At 45.7% G+C, this 15,551-nt stretch overlaps 1 protein-coding gene across 1 annotated transcript; it reads right to left on the bottom strand.

Annotated features, from left to right (window-relative positions):
* Window positions 1–364: 364 nt before the first annotated feature.
* LOC149363927 (uncharacterized) lies at window positions 365–15,321 on the bottom strand. Its single transcript, XM_089568623.1, has 4 exons — window positions 15,256–15,321; window positions 14,773–14,894; window positions 6,573–6,915; window positions 365–3,903 (listed from the first exon to the last, which is right to left on the bottom strand). The coding sequence occupies exons 1-4, from the start codon at window positions 15,319–15,321 to the stop codon at window positions 3,505–3,507; spliced, it is 930 nt and encodes a 309-aa protein (XP_089424749.1). The 3' UTR covers window positions 365–3,504.
* Window positions 15,322–15,551: the final 230 nt, after the last annotated feature.

A 15,551-nucleotide genomic window follows, 5' to 3' on the forward strand; every position in this document is an offset into this window, starting at 1 on the left:
CTAAGTGCCCAGCGTTGGCTCTCCCTGTGTCCAGAAACTGTTGGTGGAGGGGAGGCAACAGTGAAGAGGGGGCGACACAGGGAGTGGGCAAAGTTTGAGTAAACGTGCATATGCCCGCTTTAATAGTACTGCACTATCCCCGTCAATTGGACGGAACTGGCTCGTGAAAATATAGCAGCCGGGAAAACGCAGCATTTGGGAACATAACAGCATGGCTCGCCTGCATTAGTGAGTACAGCGAAGTGAATGTTGAGCAATACTCTTTCTGCAATGTTCTGCTGGGTTTCACATTGCTGAACATAACAAGAGGCAGAGGCTTTAATGCAACTAAGACTTATCTTGGAGAGGACCAAGTACAACATCGTTGCAGTGGATCCTTTATTCATCTATGAGGAAAATACTCTATGTACATGCACCAGCAAGTCGATTGTGCCTCTTATGTACAGGAAACCTGCAACAACATAAAGGCAAGCTATGTGCTTCACACTTGTTCCTGCTACTTCACCAGCTCTATGTTAACAAAGCAGTGGGATGCAAAATCCCAATGCCATTCATTTCATTGTCTGTACCCTACGTTCTCACCTCATGGCAAACCACTCTACATTCATTGAAAATGCCACATATGTTCACGGCATGTATAGAATCTGCGAGCCACATAACATTTGCTTACTGTGCACAGCATAAGCATAAGGAATAACAAAAACATTCCTCAAGTTTCAAATTTCAGACATTCATGCAATAGCCTGTTTCTTAATATTTAAAAAAAAAAAAAAGGTAAGAACTAAACAAGGATAGTTTTTTTTTCCCTAACAGCACAATCAGGGCGCACTCTCAAGCATACATCTCGTAGGTTCCTGACATAACACCAAATTTGTACACTTCCTAAAGAGCTGCAAAAATTCCTTGCACACATTGGCTATGACGCACAAGAAACACTAGGTACAACTCTAACAGAAATAGAATTTAATCAGGCAGACAGTGCATTGCAAAAACGAAACAAGGCTGCAAAACATAACAGATGAAAATATGGCTCGAAACAAGTTGATAAAAAAAAAGTGGACAGGTAGCAGTGCCACTCTGAGAAGTACAACAGAAACAAAATCACCGCAATCACATAAGCACTCGACATGCCCTACTTTGATCAGCCACTGACTACGACTGCTGTGACAACCTTTCAAACATAAGCGCAGTGCCTTCATGCGTCAAAGACTGTTAGCCACACACCTTTAGTACAAAAACACAAGCACGCAATTCACTGGCAGGTAACAGTTAACCTCGAGAATCAAAACCCATTCACATTTGGTAGACTGCACACAACTAAAAAGCTGACGAATGCCCAGCAGATATCATGATCACCTCTCTTTGTTCAGCATGCAAACTGTGCAGGTTCACAGCAATGGCAGCACTGAGCATATGCTAATACAAAAAAGGAAAAACAACAAAAACAATTTGGCTGCATTGCAATAGCAGCAGTTGCATTAGTTTGCTAGTTCCAGCAGCCTGAATGGAAGGCCTGTCCCGATATTTGTGGCTGAATAGAGGCCAACGGAGCTGAAACTAAAACATGCAACACAACCTACAAGGTCGATCTAAACACCATGTAAACCTCTAGAACAATTCTGCATTCCAGATGCCTAAGCTCACCGATTGCTATGCTTGATCCAGTGCACTGCAAAAGTTCGAAATGCAGTCACGTATGAAAAATTTTTTAACCTTCCAAAGTGCCGAGCCGGATTGCAGTGTGGTACCTGCCAAATTTCACTTCCAGTGTACCGCAAAAACACATACAAGAGCCGCATTCTGAAGGAGTGGCCCATACACCAATAAAAAAAAGTATAACATTACTTTTCCTCAATTATCTAGTCCAAAATGGGGTGTGGCCCATACACGGGTGCAGTCCTTACACGAGATGAAACGGTATGTGTACACCCCTAGCCACCAGCTTCTGAATTAGCTGAATCAAAAGCTGGCCTTACAATGTTTTGAAGTTCTCCCATTGCAATCAAATCCAACTCGAGGACATGACGCATCATTCAGCTGCTTGCCTGCATCCAAACATGTCAAACCCCAATACTAGCAGCTCTGCAGCACACTAAATTTGCAAGAAAACAGTCATGCCTGGAATAGATTGTGTCCAAATGTAGCAGTAAATGCGTTGAACCACATAACAGGCATGGCAGGCCGGATGTAGTTTCCAGTTTTTGTTTGTTTTTTTTAAAACTGCGGAACGTATAAAAGAAAACGTGATTATTCTTAAACTTTCAGCAAATGGCTATAAAACAAATTTCTCCATGGGCATACTTCAGAACTGCCAAGCAACTTTGGTAGCGTTTCACAAGCCAATACTTCCGACCTAGTTTTGCCTGCCAACAATGCAGATGTCAGGTGCTATACACGGCCGCTTCTTGAGAGCCTGTTGTCAGCGTAGATCATCAGCCTTAGAAAGTTATAAAGAGAGCATCGTGCGAAGTGATAGTGATGTCACACCATGTAGCAATAACAGACCAGCCTTAGACTAGCTCCGCCAATCGGCCCTGTGCAACTGCCCCCCTATGCATGAAAACACTGCTTGTGTGCCTGCAAGCTTGTAATAACCTAGAACACTACTAGAAGGCTGAACAGTGGTGTGTCACTTTGTTAGAAATGCATTATTAAGACGCACTACCTGAACATAGGGGCACACTGTCACCTCTGTCTGTCTGTTAATATACAAGTTCAAGTTTTCACTTCTTGCTTTCTCTAACCTGTGTGTCAGGTGTACTGAGGCACACAAAAGATGATGCCACACACCTCTCGAGGAAGTGCTGTGCACCGTACCTCAATTTTACCGGCAACAGGTTCACTCTAGGCTACCGCTCTGTACAGTGAAACTTCATGGGAACAAACTTCTCTCTGGTGTTCAGCCTCAACAGTTATCATGAAAACCACATATTTTTCAAAGCTCTTGCCAAGGGCATGAGCACTGTTATTGCACAAACTTGCTTCAAAGACACGCACCATCACCAGCTGCCGTCACTTCAAAAAACCACCAGAACAGGCATTAAAAAGCACTATAAATAGGGCTATTCTTCCTGTTACTGGAGTTTTGATGCCACAACCATTTACAAAAACCACCAGTCACTTAACGAAGCTTAAAGAAACAAAGATGCCAAGTCATCTCTCCCTCACAAGGTCTAAGACAACAAGGCCCACACAGCTTTTCTGGCAGCAGCTGCAGAAGGAGCATCACTGTGATGCAAAGAATGTCTCAATACTGCCCACACAGCTTCATCCAATTCTACCAAAATGTACCACTCCAGAGACCCGATGAAGTTAATTCAAGCAAAGTTCCACAGTACATTCCGGAGGAACACGGTGTCACCCCCAGTCCAGCAGCAGCAACAGTTCATCACAAAAGCCATGAAGTTCATTGATCGGTGGCAAAGGCCAGCCCGTGTCACTGCTCCACCCGTACAAAAGATGGGAGGGGAAAAAAAGAAAGCAAATGGTGGCAGCATGCCCTTATCACTTGTGGCCTTCTAGGGTAAGCAGCGCTTGGGTGGCTATCACGGAGTCGTTGAACCAGCTCTTGGCGGCCAGCCCGACTGAGTCCTCCACAGGGGAGGAGTCCATCACCAGCAGCATTTCTCCGGGTGCTGTGGCAATCGTAGACGCGGTTGCGGATACTCCGATTGGGGCACTGGGCCTGACGAGGGCAGCCTCCCCTCCGGTAGCGGCAGCTGATGCTGGGATCTGTGGTAGCCAGCTCCAGGCAGGCACATCCTGGTCTGGGTCCACCATGTCCAGCGACAGCGTCTCGTCAGGCAGACACAGCACCAGGTTGGCCCCACTGCGGGCCACAGCCTCGGCTGTGCCGTCCAGGCACTGGACAGGCTGCAAGGCAAGAGAAGGCACCACGTGTGGCTGCCAACCATTTTGAGAGAACTGTGGGGCTGGAACACATGCACCAGTGCTGTGCGACACTTCTTGCGTGACAGTGCACAACAGCGCCACAGTAGTGCACCACTGCAGCAGCAGCAGCAATATTGCACTTCATGTTACTGTGAGGCTGGAATATGCACAAGTAGTCTTACAAAAGTGACAGGAAAGTAACCATTGTGTAACGAGAGATTTAGCGACACATTGTTATACCCCTGTTACACTAGAAGATTTAATGTCATTTGAACCTAACGGCATTCGATGCATCGAATGTCATTTGGTCTCTTTCGGTGCTAGACGGAAAAAAATAATGTCATTCGAAAATGGTGGCATTGACGATCAGTGAAAAAAAAAATAACTGAAAGACATCAGCGCGCATAAAAGATGTTTGAAATTGTTGTGCAGTGTTTCAAAAGCGGGTGAGAACATTTATGTGCAGCATTATAAGTTTAAAATATTGTTTCCGGACATTCTGCACCACTTTAGCCATCGAAAGCCAAGCCAAGTACAAAGTCAACCGCAAATCCGATAAATGTAAACAAACAAAATGGCTCACATGACGTCGCGCGGACCATGGAAATAACTTCAAAAAGGTGAACTGCTTAGTTACGTCTTTAAGTACTTTTGAGGTTACCGAACATGGCACGCCAACCAGCAAGAAACACGCAACCCATAATGACCCACGGTCGCGGGAAATACCCTGCTTCATGCTCGGCTGCTGCTGTTGGCTGCTGCTGAGACCGAGAGTAATAGCTATCCACGACAGTCTCCAGTGTGAACAGATTCACACCAACATTAACTTTTTTTTTAGCAGAACTAAATAAATGCACTTTCTAAGTTTGGCAGTGTGCACAGTTTTTTCACATCGCTTGTTTCTGCTGTGTATCTGGTGTCCAGAGTACGCATTCGGTTCGAGATCGAATGCGAATGAGTTCCCCTAACTCATTCGATGGCGAATGACATTCGAACCTAATGACATTACATGTTCCTGTGTAGCAGTCGATTAATGACATGAGGTGCTAATGTCATTCGATTAGAATGACATTAAATTTGCTAGTGTGACAGGGGTATTATTTCACGATATGTAGAGGTAGAGAATATGAGAGAGACTTCATATCTGTATAGTTCTAGAGCCCTCTTTAGTTTTCCCACGGAAGCATGTTTTTTGGCTAGCTCTGTTCTCCCGTCTGCCACTTTAGATGCACGGCGCCAGTAATACCCTCTCCTAGCGTGACTAGTTTCACTGCCGCCACTACAGATAAATCGTACTACATTCCTCTGCTCTTGCCTGTGGCAACTACCCACTGGTTACTTTCATATGCTCTTGCCATACCCACCTCCTCCCCCGGTAACCCTCCTCCGGTTGGCGATTCCTCTGTTCTCAACACCCTCCTCCTTCCACAGTAACCACCACCTGCCAGACGGTTCCCGAGGTAACCACCCTCCATCCACATATGCCTTCCTATGCTCTCGCCATACCCTGCTCCTTCCAGAGTAACCATCTTCCTCATTTCAGGGTAACTGCATTCTGAATTGTTCCCATGGCAACCACCCACTGTTTACGCCTTCTTATGCTCTTGCTAGACCCTCCTCCTTCTACGGCAACGATCCTGTAGTTTGGGACTCCTCCGCTCTCGCCACACCCTCCTTGTTCCTAGGTAACCAACTTCTGGATGGTTCCCGAGGTAACTAGCCTCCAGTTACGCCTTCTTATGCTCTCGCCTTACCTTCCCCCTTCCAGGTGGCTCCCATGGCAACCACAGACCAGTTGAGCCTTCTTACACTCTCGAGATACACTCCTCCTGCTATGGCAACCACTCTCTGGTTGGGGATTCCTCCGCCCTCACTGCACCCTCTTCCTTCCACAGTAATCCCTCTACGGATGGTTCTGATAGTAACCACGAACCGGTTATGCATTCCTCTGTTCTTTGTCATACCCTCCTGCTTCCACGGTAACCACCCTCCGTTTAGGGACTCCTCTGCTCTCTCGATACCCTCCCCTTTTCATGGTTCCAGAGGGTTCTGAAGGTAGCCAGCGACCAGTTATGCATTCCTCTGCTCTCATCCTACCGCCCTTCAATGGCAACCACCCTCCAAGTGGTTAGTTACCATGGTAATGCACCCACCTGTTACCGACTACCATGGCTGCTACCCCAACACGAAAACTGGGAAGGGGTACTTAACAGCTGTTGCTGTAAAAATAATGTTGCACCTACTTCCGGCAGCTCACAGTTGGTACCACTCAGTGGCAAGTGATAGGCGCTAAAGTAGAACCCATCTATAGAAAAGTGACTTTGACCAGCAAAAATCTATACTATAACAGAGTCTTTACTATGTCAGTTGCTGGTGATGGCATGGCTCAGGATGCTCTTTGGTAATTAACTGGCTCCTTACTAAACACAGTGTTGGTTTATCTCGATGGGTTTGGAGTAACTCTGGTACAGGACAGAAACCAAACAAGTCCACAGATGTGTCCACATCCATTTCTTTCCTGTCTAGTCCCAGAGTTGTACTGAACTCACTGACACATGCACCATCATCTAAGCTCAGCTTCAACCTCTATATATCATAACAATCATGTGGCATTCAGAGCAAAGGTAAAGGACCCTGTGTCGGCTTTACTACCAGTAAAATAGATAGGTGCCACTGCTCACCTCGAGTGAGCTGACCAGGCTGACGGGCTGGGCCAGCTGGCTCGCGTCGCTCAAGATGATCAGAGTGTCGCACAGGCCCATCGCCTTGAGTTGGTCTGCTGTTGGAAGCTCAGCCAGGGTCACTTGCTGACTGGAGGTGCCAGCAATCGCTCCACTCACACTGCAGCCAAGGCTGACAGTGGTGGCAGCCTCTTCTGCTCCAGCCACAGCCGCTCCTTCCTTGCCACCCTCCAACTGCTGCACTGGCAGTGACCCCTCACCTCCCTCACCCCCAGGCGCCCCAGTGGGCACCCAGGAACCTGGACCTCCCTGCGCCGTCTCTACTCCCAAGCCACGCACACCTCTGCACAAAGATGACAACACACAGTGGCCTTCATTACAGTAAACTTCCAGATGTGGCAATACACACAGCAGCACACAGCAGCCAAACTTGTAAACAAACATTGGTGGATAGGTAGTCCTGCATGTTGGCATTAAAATCCAGAACAAAACTTGAGACTCTGAATAAGATTTACTGTAAGCAGGGCGGTGGCACTGAACATTCCAAGAGAAACTTCATCACTTTAACCACTCTACACAGTCTTAAGCCCGCTGGAACTAAACTTACTCATCCAACGACAAGTTAGTTAATGGGGTTTAACGTCCCAAAGTGACTAAGGCTATGAGAGACGCCGTAGTGGGGGGCTCCGGAAATTTCGACCACCTGGGGTTTTTTTAACGCGCACTGACATCGCACAGTACACGGGCCTCTAGAATTTCTCCTCCAAAGAAATTCAACCGCCGCGGCCGGGATCGAACCACACAGCAGCACACAGCAGCCAAACTTGTAAACAAACATTGGTGGATAGGTAGTCCTGCATGTTGGCATTAAAATCCAGAACAAAACTTGAGACTCTGAATAAGATTTACTGTAAGCAGGGCGGTGGCACTGAACATTCCAAGAAAAACTTCATCACTTTAACCACTCTACACAGTCTTAAGCCCGCTGGAACTAAACTTACTCATCCAACGACAAGTTAGTTAATGGGGTTTAACGTCCCAAAGTGACTAAGGCTATGAGAGACGCCGTAGTGGGGGGCTCCGGAAATTTCGACCACCTGGGGTTTTTTTAACGTGCACTGACATCGCACAGTACACGGGCCTCTAGAATTTCTCCTCCAAAGAAATTCAACTGCCGCGGCCGGGATCGAACCCGCGTCTTTCGGGTCAGCAGCCGAGCACCATAACCACTGAGCCACCGCGGTGGCAAGTGTCACTCGTCCTGTCATTCCTCTTCATTGCTGAAAATATTTCGTCGAGTCAACTTTGATAGTAGTTCACTTTAAGCTCCCTCCAAAGGGCAAACCTCAGGGCAGAACTCTAAATAACAAGGCACGTGTACATGTTAAATCGGGGTTTTCAAATGCAGGTGAAGGCACAGAAATGCTTCCTACTCATTTCTTTTTACACATGGTATTTACACGATAAGGGAGGCCACATCCCTGCAACAGAGGAAAGCACGAGAATTTGGGTCTTTTGCACCTGCACACGGTTCAGTCACTGATGCGTGTCAGTGCTAGAAACTGCAACTACTCTTCAGAAAACCAGCGTGTACGTCTGACCAAGTAAAACAAAAAAGTGAGCACAACATAGCAGTAACCATTTCGTTTTATGATGAAATAGGTGGCGACCAAACAGGATGTGCCATTTTCGAGGCTTTCCTGTGGTACTGGCATGAAATGACCTTGTTTCGAAATCTGCAGTATATGCGTGGGTCACCCCCAGGGCTGTACAAGGCTGCGATCATAAAGTGAACACAGACATACACACATTTTTTTTTACTAAAAACTTATCGCACAACGCTTTGACAAGTAACGTAACAAATCTGAACATTTTTCAACTTCTGTGCCCTTTTATTATGCCTTAAGCTGCCCCGCATATGCGATTTATCTTTCCAGTTTGCTGCATTTGTGCATGACTGCACGACTGCTGACAGGGAGAGGAGCCTTAGCCGAAAGAGCCCCAACAAGCTGCTCCCTCTCAAAAGGAGCTGCGGGAAGTCGGTTCCAAAAAGCAGCGAAAGCAGCCCTGTTTATTTTAAGGCAGCAGGCACTCTGAGCTTGGCAAAAACAAGCTCGATATATGCAACGCATTGTGCATCTATACCTTTGTCTAAGTACCAGGTGCTCTATACAAGGAAATTAAAATTGATTGGCATTAGTGGGCAACCATTATGTGCACATTTTAATGCGGAGAAAATACCCATGCGATTTGAAGCATTTCTAAAAACTCATCGGATGGTCACTCCTGTAATAATGCGAACTGCAGCAACAGCTGGGGCAGTGCAAAATGCTGACGCCAGTCAAAGCACTTAGTAACTGTAGGCGGTGTATGTGTGCGTGGATGTCTTGAGTTTATGCCACTATACTTGCGTCACTGCCATGGGTAACCTCTAGTGAATTCCTAACACGCAAGGGTGTTAGTGCCCACAGGTCATAGGTCTGGTGCACTGCTTGCAATAGTGAAGTTGGTGAGGAGCTGAAGTCAAAGCACAGGGAACCCTTCGACCAACTAAAAGTAGGTGCACTACCTGTTTAGGAAACAAGACTTGTCAGCTAGTTGCATTTTATTCATACCAGTGAATAGCAGATTAGGATAGAGCGAGCTGTGCATGGTAAAGCAAGAATGCACGAGCGTAGCACTGGACATATGTAATCTGAGGGTGCTGCAGTGAACGAGTTAAAAAACAACACAATTGGCAGAATGCAAGTCCACGTCTCTGAAATTCACGTGCAAAGCTTGCACACTCCCAACATGCTGTCTCAAGTAGCACTGCACACAATAACAGTGCTGATAACATCCATTGACGAGCTACTCATCACACCTATGACATGTGGAAAGGCTGAAAAAATTCGATGTGGAATGGGCGGCAATATAACTTTTGGGATGAGGGAGATGGAAATGCAGCCTAAACAAGGTAACTCAAGAGGGCCCTGTCACCGCACTGTGTGCTGGGATCCACTGCGTGCGGATGGAAGTTGAACACGACATCCAAAGCACAGTGCGAGAGGCACACACGGGATGATTGGCTGCGATAGTGGTGCAGTGGTCTAACGCTGTGGCCAACAAAAGCTGATCTGTTCGTGTCACCATGGGTTCAACCCCCCTCCCCCCGCCCAACAATCATAGAGTGCTTATTTATTACGTCCTCCGCCCACCTGACGCTGACACCCCCTGCTATCCTTGCTGCCCAGTAGCAATGTCAATACTGCAGCAGCCCCCTAGCTCCTCCGGTGGTGATAGATATTTAAATTTGGCACATCAAGTGATTGGTTTCTTGATGACATCGCAACTCTCTCTCTAGCAATCGCTGAATTCATGACAGAGGACGCCACAACTTCGCCTTGACAGCTTAAATGCTCTCGCAATAAAATGTGGCTGGCACTGTATTCTTTAATGACTATATGGCAACCTTGGCAGGTTAGTGTATACAATCATCAATAATAATGCCCTACGTTCATTAACTTGTGTCTCATCTTGTAGGCAGATTCTCAGCCACCAACTACACTTTATTACCCAAAGTGTATCTACACATATTCAAAACTGAACTTTAAGCTTATTTTCCCCGTGCCACAGGTTGTGCGATTTCATAAGCTTCCGCCTCTTGTTAGTGAAATGTTCCTTCCTGTACTGATACCGTAAGCTGAATGCTGCTTTATATTGCATGCACTATGATGTTATATGTTATTAATATTTTGCAATTTTTCCCGACAGTGATTTTATTGCATAATTTGTTTTTTTTTGTTTTTCACATAATTCGTCATCATATGCAAACACTGCTATCTGAGTTTTTTGCTAACACGTTTGATGTGTGCTAGTTTACTGTTATGCTTCCTTTTCCATAATTTTTGTATGCCATAAAAAGCTAAACACGATTGTTCCTACTATAGACGGCCCCGGTACAACCAGCAGACTATAAAAAAATAGGAGACCTTTTCCATAACCCGATATCTATGTTGCATCAACAAGCCAATGACAGCAGCACAAAATTTCATATCAGCAAGAGGGCGATAATGATCTGACAACACAGGACTATGACATACTTTGAACACATCTAAAAGTCATACCAATTAACAAGGTAAAGCAAATGCCTAAGAACTCAAAATAACAAAGAGATTATGCCCATCAAACAAAACGTGACATCAGGAACCCAATGAGCAGGAACATGCAATCTGAAGCGTGCACATACACATGGTTTTTATCCAGTCTAAAAGCTAAATTCCAACAACATCACAACACGACAGATATACTGCTCGTGGAAGACAAAACGGCACGTGAGGGCGCTATACACGAGAAACGCCACATGGAAAATTGGGATTATAATCAGTTGGAACTGCTCATCGCTACAAAAATGAAACAAGTGAAAGGAGTTAACCGCTGGAGAGGAAAGAGGAAGCCACGAAGCTGGTGGAATATGGAAATTAAGGAGGCCATCGAACAACGACGGGTGGCTTCAAGGGAACACAGAGAAGCAAAGAGGGCGCAGTTATCTGTAGAGGAAATAGGAAAAAAATGGGAATCTTATCGACAAAAGAAACAGCAAGTTCAGGTCCTAGTCCAGGCTAAAATAAAGCAGTCCTCTGATAAATGGCTGGCTGAAGTTCGCGAGGCAAATAAAGGGGGGCCAAGAAAATTCTGGAACCATATAAGCTGGTTGGGAAAAACAAATCAAAGAAAGCAGGAACAGATTATAGATGCTGAGGGAAAATGTTTGGAGGGAGACGATGCTGTGGACTACATTACGTCATTTATAGCTGCGTCTTTTAGCGACGCCAATGGGGTAATCTCCCCAAGTGAGGCGGCAACACAGGACAGCACAAAAGAGAACAGCTTAGAACTGACTAGTCTTAACTGGGAAAAGGCGGAAGCGAATATTCCTAAAACCACATCCGCAGGGATAGACGAAATTCCAATTAAGCTGATTAATGAACTTGGCCCAAGAAGCAAGGACGCGCTGATAAAAGCATTGGAGGCAGTCATAACAAATCAGCAAATTCCGCACAGCTGGAGACAGAGTAAAATGAATTTGATTTATAAAGGGAAAGGAGATAAGATGAACATAAAATCCTTCCGTCCGATTACGATAACATCTGTTATGTACAGGCTGGCAATGCAGGCGGTGAAATTAAAAATGCAGTCATGGGTAGAAGGGAATAGGATACTCGGAGAACTTCAGAATGGGTTCAGAAGGGGTAGGCGGTTAGATGATAGCCTGTTCGTGCTTACCCAATGCATAGAAATAGCTAAGGCGGAAAATAGACCTCTGTTTATAGCCTTTCTAGACATAAGCGGTGCATACGATAACGTGAACAGGGAACTCCTGTGGAGCATATTGAAAGATTTAGGTATTGGTGATGAGGTAATTGATTTTCTACAGGAAATCTACCGAGATAATGAAGTTGAAATTACATGGGAAGGGAAAAAAAGTACCATAACTGTAGGGGTGCACAAAGGATTAAGGCAAGGTTGCCCTCTATCACCGCTGCTGTTCATGCTTTACGTGATAAATATGGAAAGAAGGCTAGAAGAAAGTAATCTGGGTTATAATCTATCGTACAGATTAGGCGGAAATGTAGTTGAGCAGCGACTCCCGGGTTTAATGTATGCGGACGATATTGTACTGTTAGCAGATAGCCAGGAAGATTTACAAACTTTGGTTAATTGCTGTGGAGACGAAGGAGACGCTCTAGGATTCAGTTTTAGCGCAACTAAATCAGGTGTGATGATTTTTAACGATACAACTGATCAGGTGCTTACAATACAAGGCCACGAAATACCCAAAGTGACCGAATACAAATACCTCGGGATATGGCTAAACGAAGGGCAGATATACACGGAAAAGCATGAACAGGCTCTTAGGGCAAAAGGACGAAGAGACGCCGGGATAATGAAACATAGGGCATTATGGGGGTACAACAAATATGAAGTACTAAGAGGTATTTGGAAAGGAATAATGGTGCCGGGACTTACTTTCGGCAATGCGGTTCTGTGCTTAAGGGCAGAAGTTCAGTCGAGATTAGACGTAAATCAGAGAGCTGTTGGAAGATTAGCACTAGGTGCCCACGGCAAAACCACAAACGAGGCAGTACAAGGGGATATGGGCTGGGCATCGTTCGAGGCACGGGAAGCTAAGAGTAAAATACTATATGAAGAACGCCTGAGGAAATTGGACGATAACAGATGGGCAGCTAAGGTATTTAAATATTTATACAGAAAGAACGTTGACTCACAGTGGCAGAACTAGAAAACTAACCAGTAAGTATGCCGGTCATGAGGACGGAGAAAGAAAGAGCATTAAACGACAGGTTAAAAACGCGGAAGTTAAAAATTGGATGAATTCAATGGAAAAGAAACATAGTGTAGAACTATATCGATTCTGGAAAAGGCAGATCAGGAAAGAATTTTTCTATGATAACTCAAGAGGCAGTGCCCTACTTTTTGAAGCTAGATCAGGGTGTCTTAGAACGCGCAGCTACAAAAAGAAATTTAACGAAGAAGATGACACATGTGCAGTGTGTGGTAGATCTGTGGAAACAATTGAACACCTCATAATCAAATGTGATGGTATCCATCCGGATGTCGATGCAGGCACAGTCACTCTTTCTGAGGCCCTAGGGTTTAAAGATAACAATGGTCATGTAAATAAATCTGCAGTGGAAGTCAGCAAAAAGCGATTGGAGGATTGGTGGCTGAAAAGCAGAGATGTGGCATAAGGTTAGAATAGTAGGAAACCATAGGCAAAGTTGATGGAGAATATTAATGAGAATTGCCAACACAGTAAACAAAAAAAAAATAATAAATAAAGAAAAGCTGAGCATGGTGGCAATTGCCACCACCCCGTTTCAAAGGGGGCGCTCCTATCCATCCATCCATCCATCCATCTCGCTTCCATTCAGGATATATGGATTGATATCCCTTCTCAGTGCCTCCACAAAACGCTCTGCACGACGCTGTCGTTGATCTACTGTGGCGCTCAGTCACCTGATAATAAAGATAACAGTTGCTATCACGCAGCAGGTGCACACACTCCACAAAATGACAATGTATGCTCAAACAAGTTCGCATTACCTCGCCATGCGATGGCAGCGAAAGTGCAGCAAAAGTTCTGAAGAACAGCAGACTACAATTACGTCTAGATCAGAAAAAAAAAAAAAAAACGCTTGCATGTGGCGTCCCACCGGCGTTTAGACGACGTTTTATAGGACCGCATCGTCCAATCTGCGCGGCTACACATCCGTGGTTGTCATCGAACGGCGCTACAACTCATAATAAAAGCTACAAGGTCAGTCACAGCTGTCCCGAACGCAATGTGAGCGGCCGGGCTGTCTGCTCGGGACCCGGCAACAAGTATGAGCAAAATAAGAATCGAGAACATAAAATCAGCCGCGCGCCTCTTACTCACTGTCAGGGCAGAGCGACGCGTACGCGCCCAGTGCAGAAAACTCCGCAAGTTAGAAATGCGACGCCGAACCGAAGAACGGTAGAACGGCAAGGTCAGAGTCGGCACGTGAGCGCCGAATGAGCCGCACGCTCTCGGTCGGACACCCCGCGTGCAGCGCGAGACGCAGCTACCGGGGAGGGGAAAACAAAGATGCGCTTATCTTCAATTCCTTTCAATCAGGCAGTCGCAAAATGTGCGGACCCCTCGGACCGGCCTTATATGGCCCGCCAGCGAACACTCGCAGGCGTAAGAAAAGGCTAGGCTTACAACTAACGGAGTTTTTCTGCAGCTCGCGTCATGTGTGCAAGGATAGCGTTCCACTACGCCGTGATGACACTGTTCGGAAGCTCGGCAAAGAAAATGACGTTACCTGCGTTTTGGAAATGCCAAAGCTGCGAAACGGCCGTGTACTACGTTAAAGCCGCGCCAGGTGTGTTTAGTAGAACATGCACGAGTTGCGGCAGGATTTACTTCTTGTTAAGCAGCACAGAGAAAAAAAAAAAAAAAAAAAAGGAGCGTCTTGGCATAACAGTCAATGTCACTTGTAAATAGTCCCACGATGCCACATAAAAAAGCGACTGCAAATAAAATAGACACAAGCATGGTGCAAAAGCGAAAACTTGAGCTTACCAGGCATCAACGGTTGAAGGGCGCAACTGCGAGGCAGGTACGATGACATAACATGAACTTTATGCACAATTTATCGCGCTTAACACCAACCTGCCTTCTTGCGAAATACCAGCTGGAGCTAATCGCGCATGCGTACGAACCACGTGGGTTAGGCTCATGGATGGCTCATGGCTCATGGATGGCGCTAGAGCAGCCAGAGATGCTACGGATTTCTGTATTTGCAGAGAGTGAAAGCTTAAGGTGGCATGTTCAAAACTCCTTTAATTAAATTATTGAAATGATGTTGAAATAAAAAGAAAACAAAACATAACTATCGGAGGCCAAGTAGCGCTGACCACTACCTCGATACAAAGAGAAAGTCTGTACCCATTTATCTACCTGAGCTATCATCATCACCAACATCACCATTATTTTAGTTTTTATTCCTTTTTGTTTTGTAAAAGAAATGAAAGGAACAACAAAAAGGACATTTTATTAAAGGAATTTTAATATTATCCTCAGACAGCCTAGGAATCGCATGGTACATTTCTTTAACGCTTAACAACTACAGTTACACAAAACCATAAAACGTACTTTGAAGCAGTGCAGGGGTGCGGACAGCTGCTGTGCCCTGAAGCCCTTGCCGCCATACCGCACCATGCATCTTTCTGTTCACTTTCATTTAACACAAATGCTGCACGATAAGGCTAATTTGTGTAGCGATTCGATACTTTGCTACCAAAGCGGCGCCGGGCAATTTTCCTCTGACTTAGCCCGCCGCTTCGATGAAGGAACTGGACCCGTGGGGCTCTGACTTCGCAAAAGATGTCCATTTAGAACATAACAAGAGCAGAAAAATATCCGCAGTCGGCCTAACCGACCGCCTGATT

This window comes from Amblyomma mixtum, chromosome 2 (assembly GCF_055824585.1).
Source record: "Amblyomma mixtum isolate Tamu chromosome 2, ASM5582458v1, whole genome shotgun sequence".
Lineage (NCBI taxonomy): Eukaryota > Metazoa > Arthropoda > Arachnida > Ixodida > Ixodidae > Amblyomma > Amblyomma mixtum.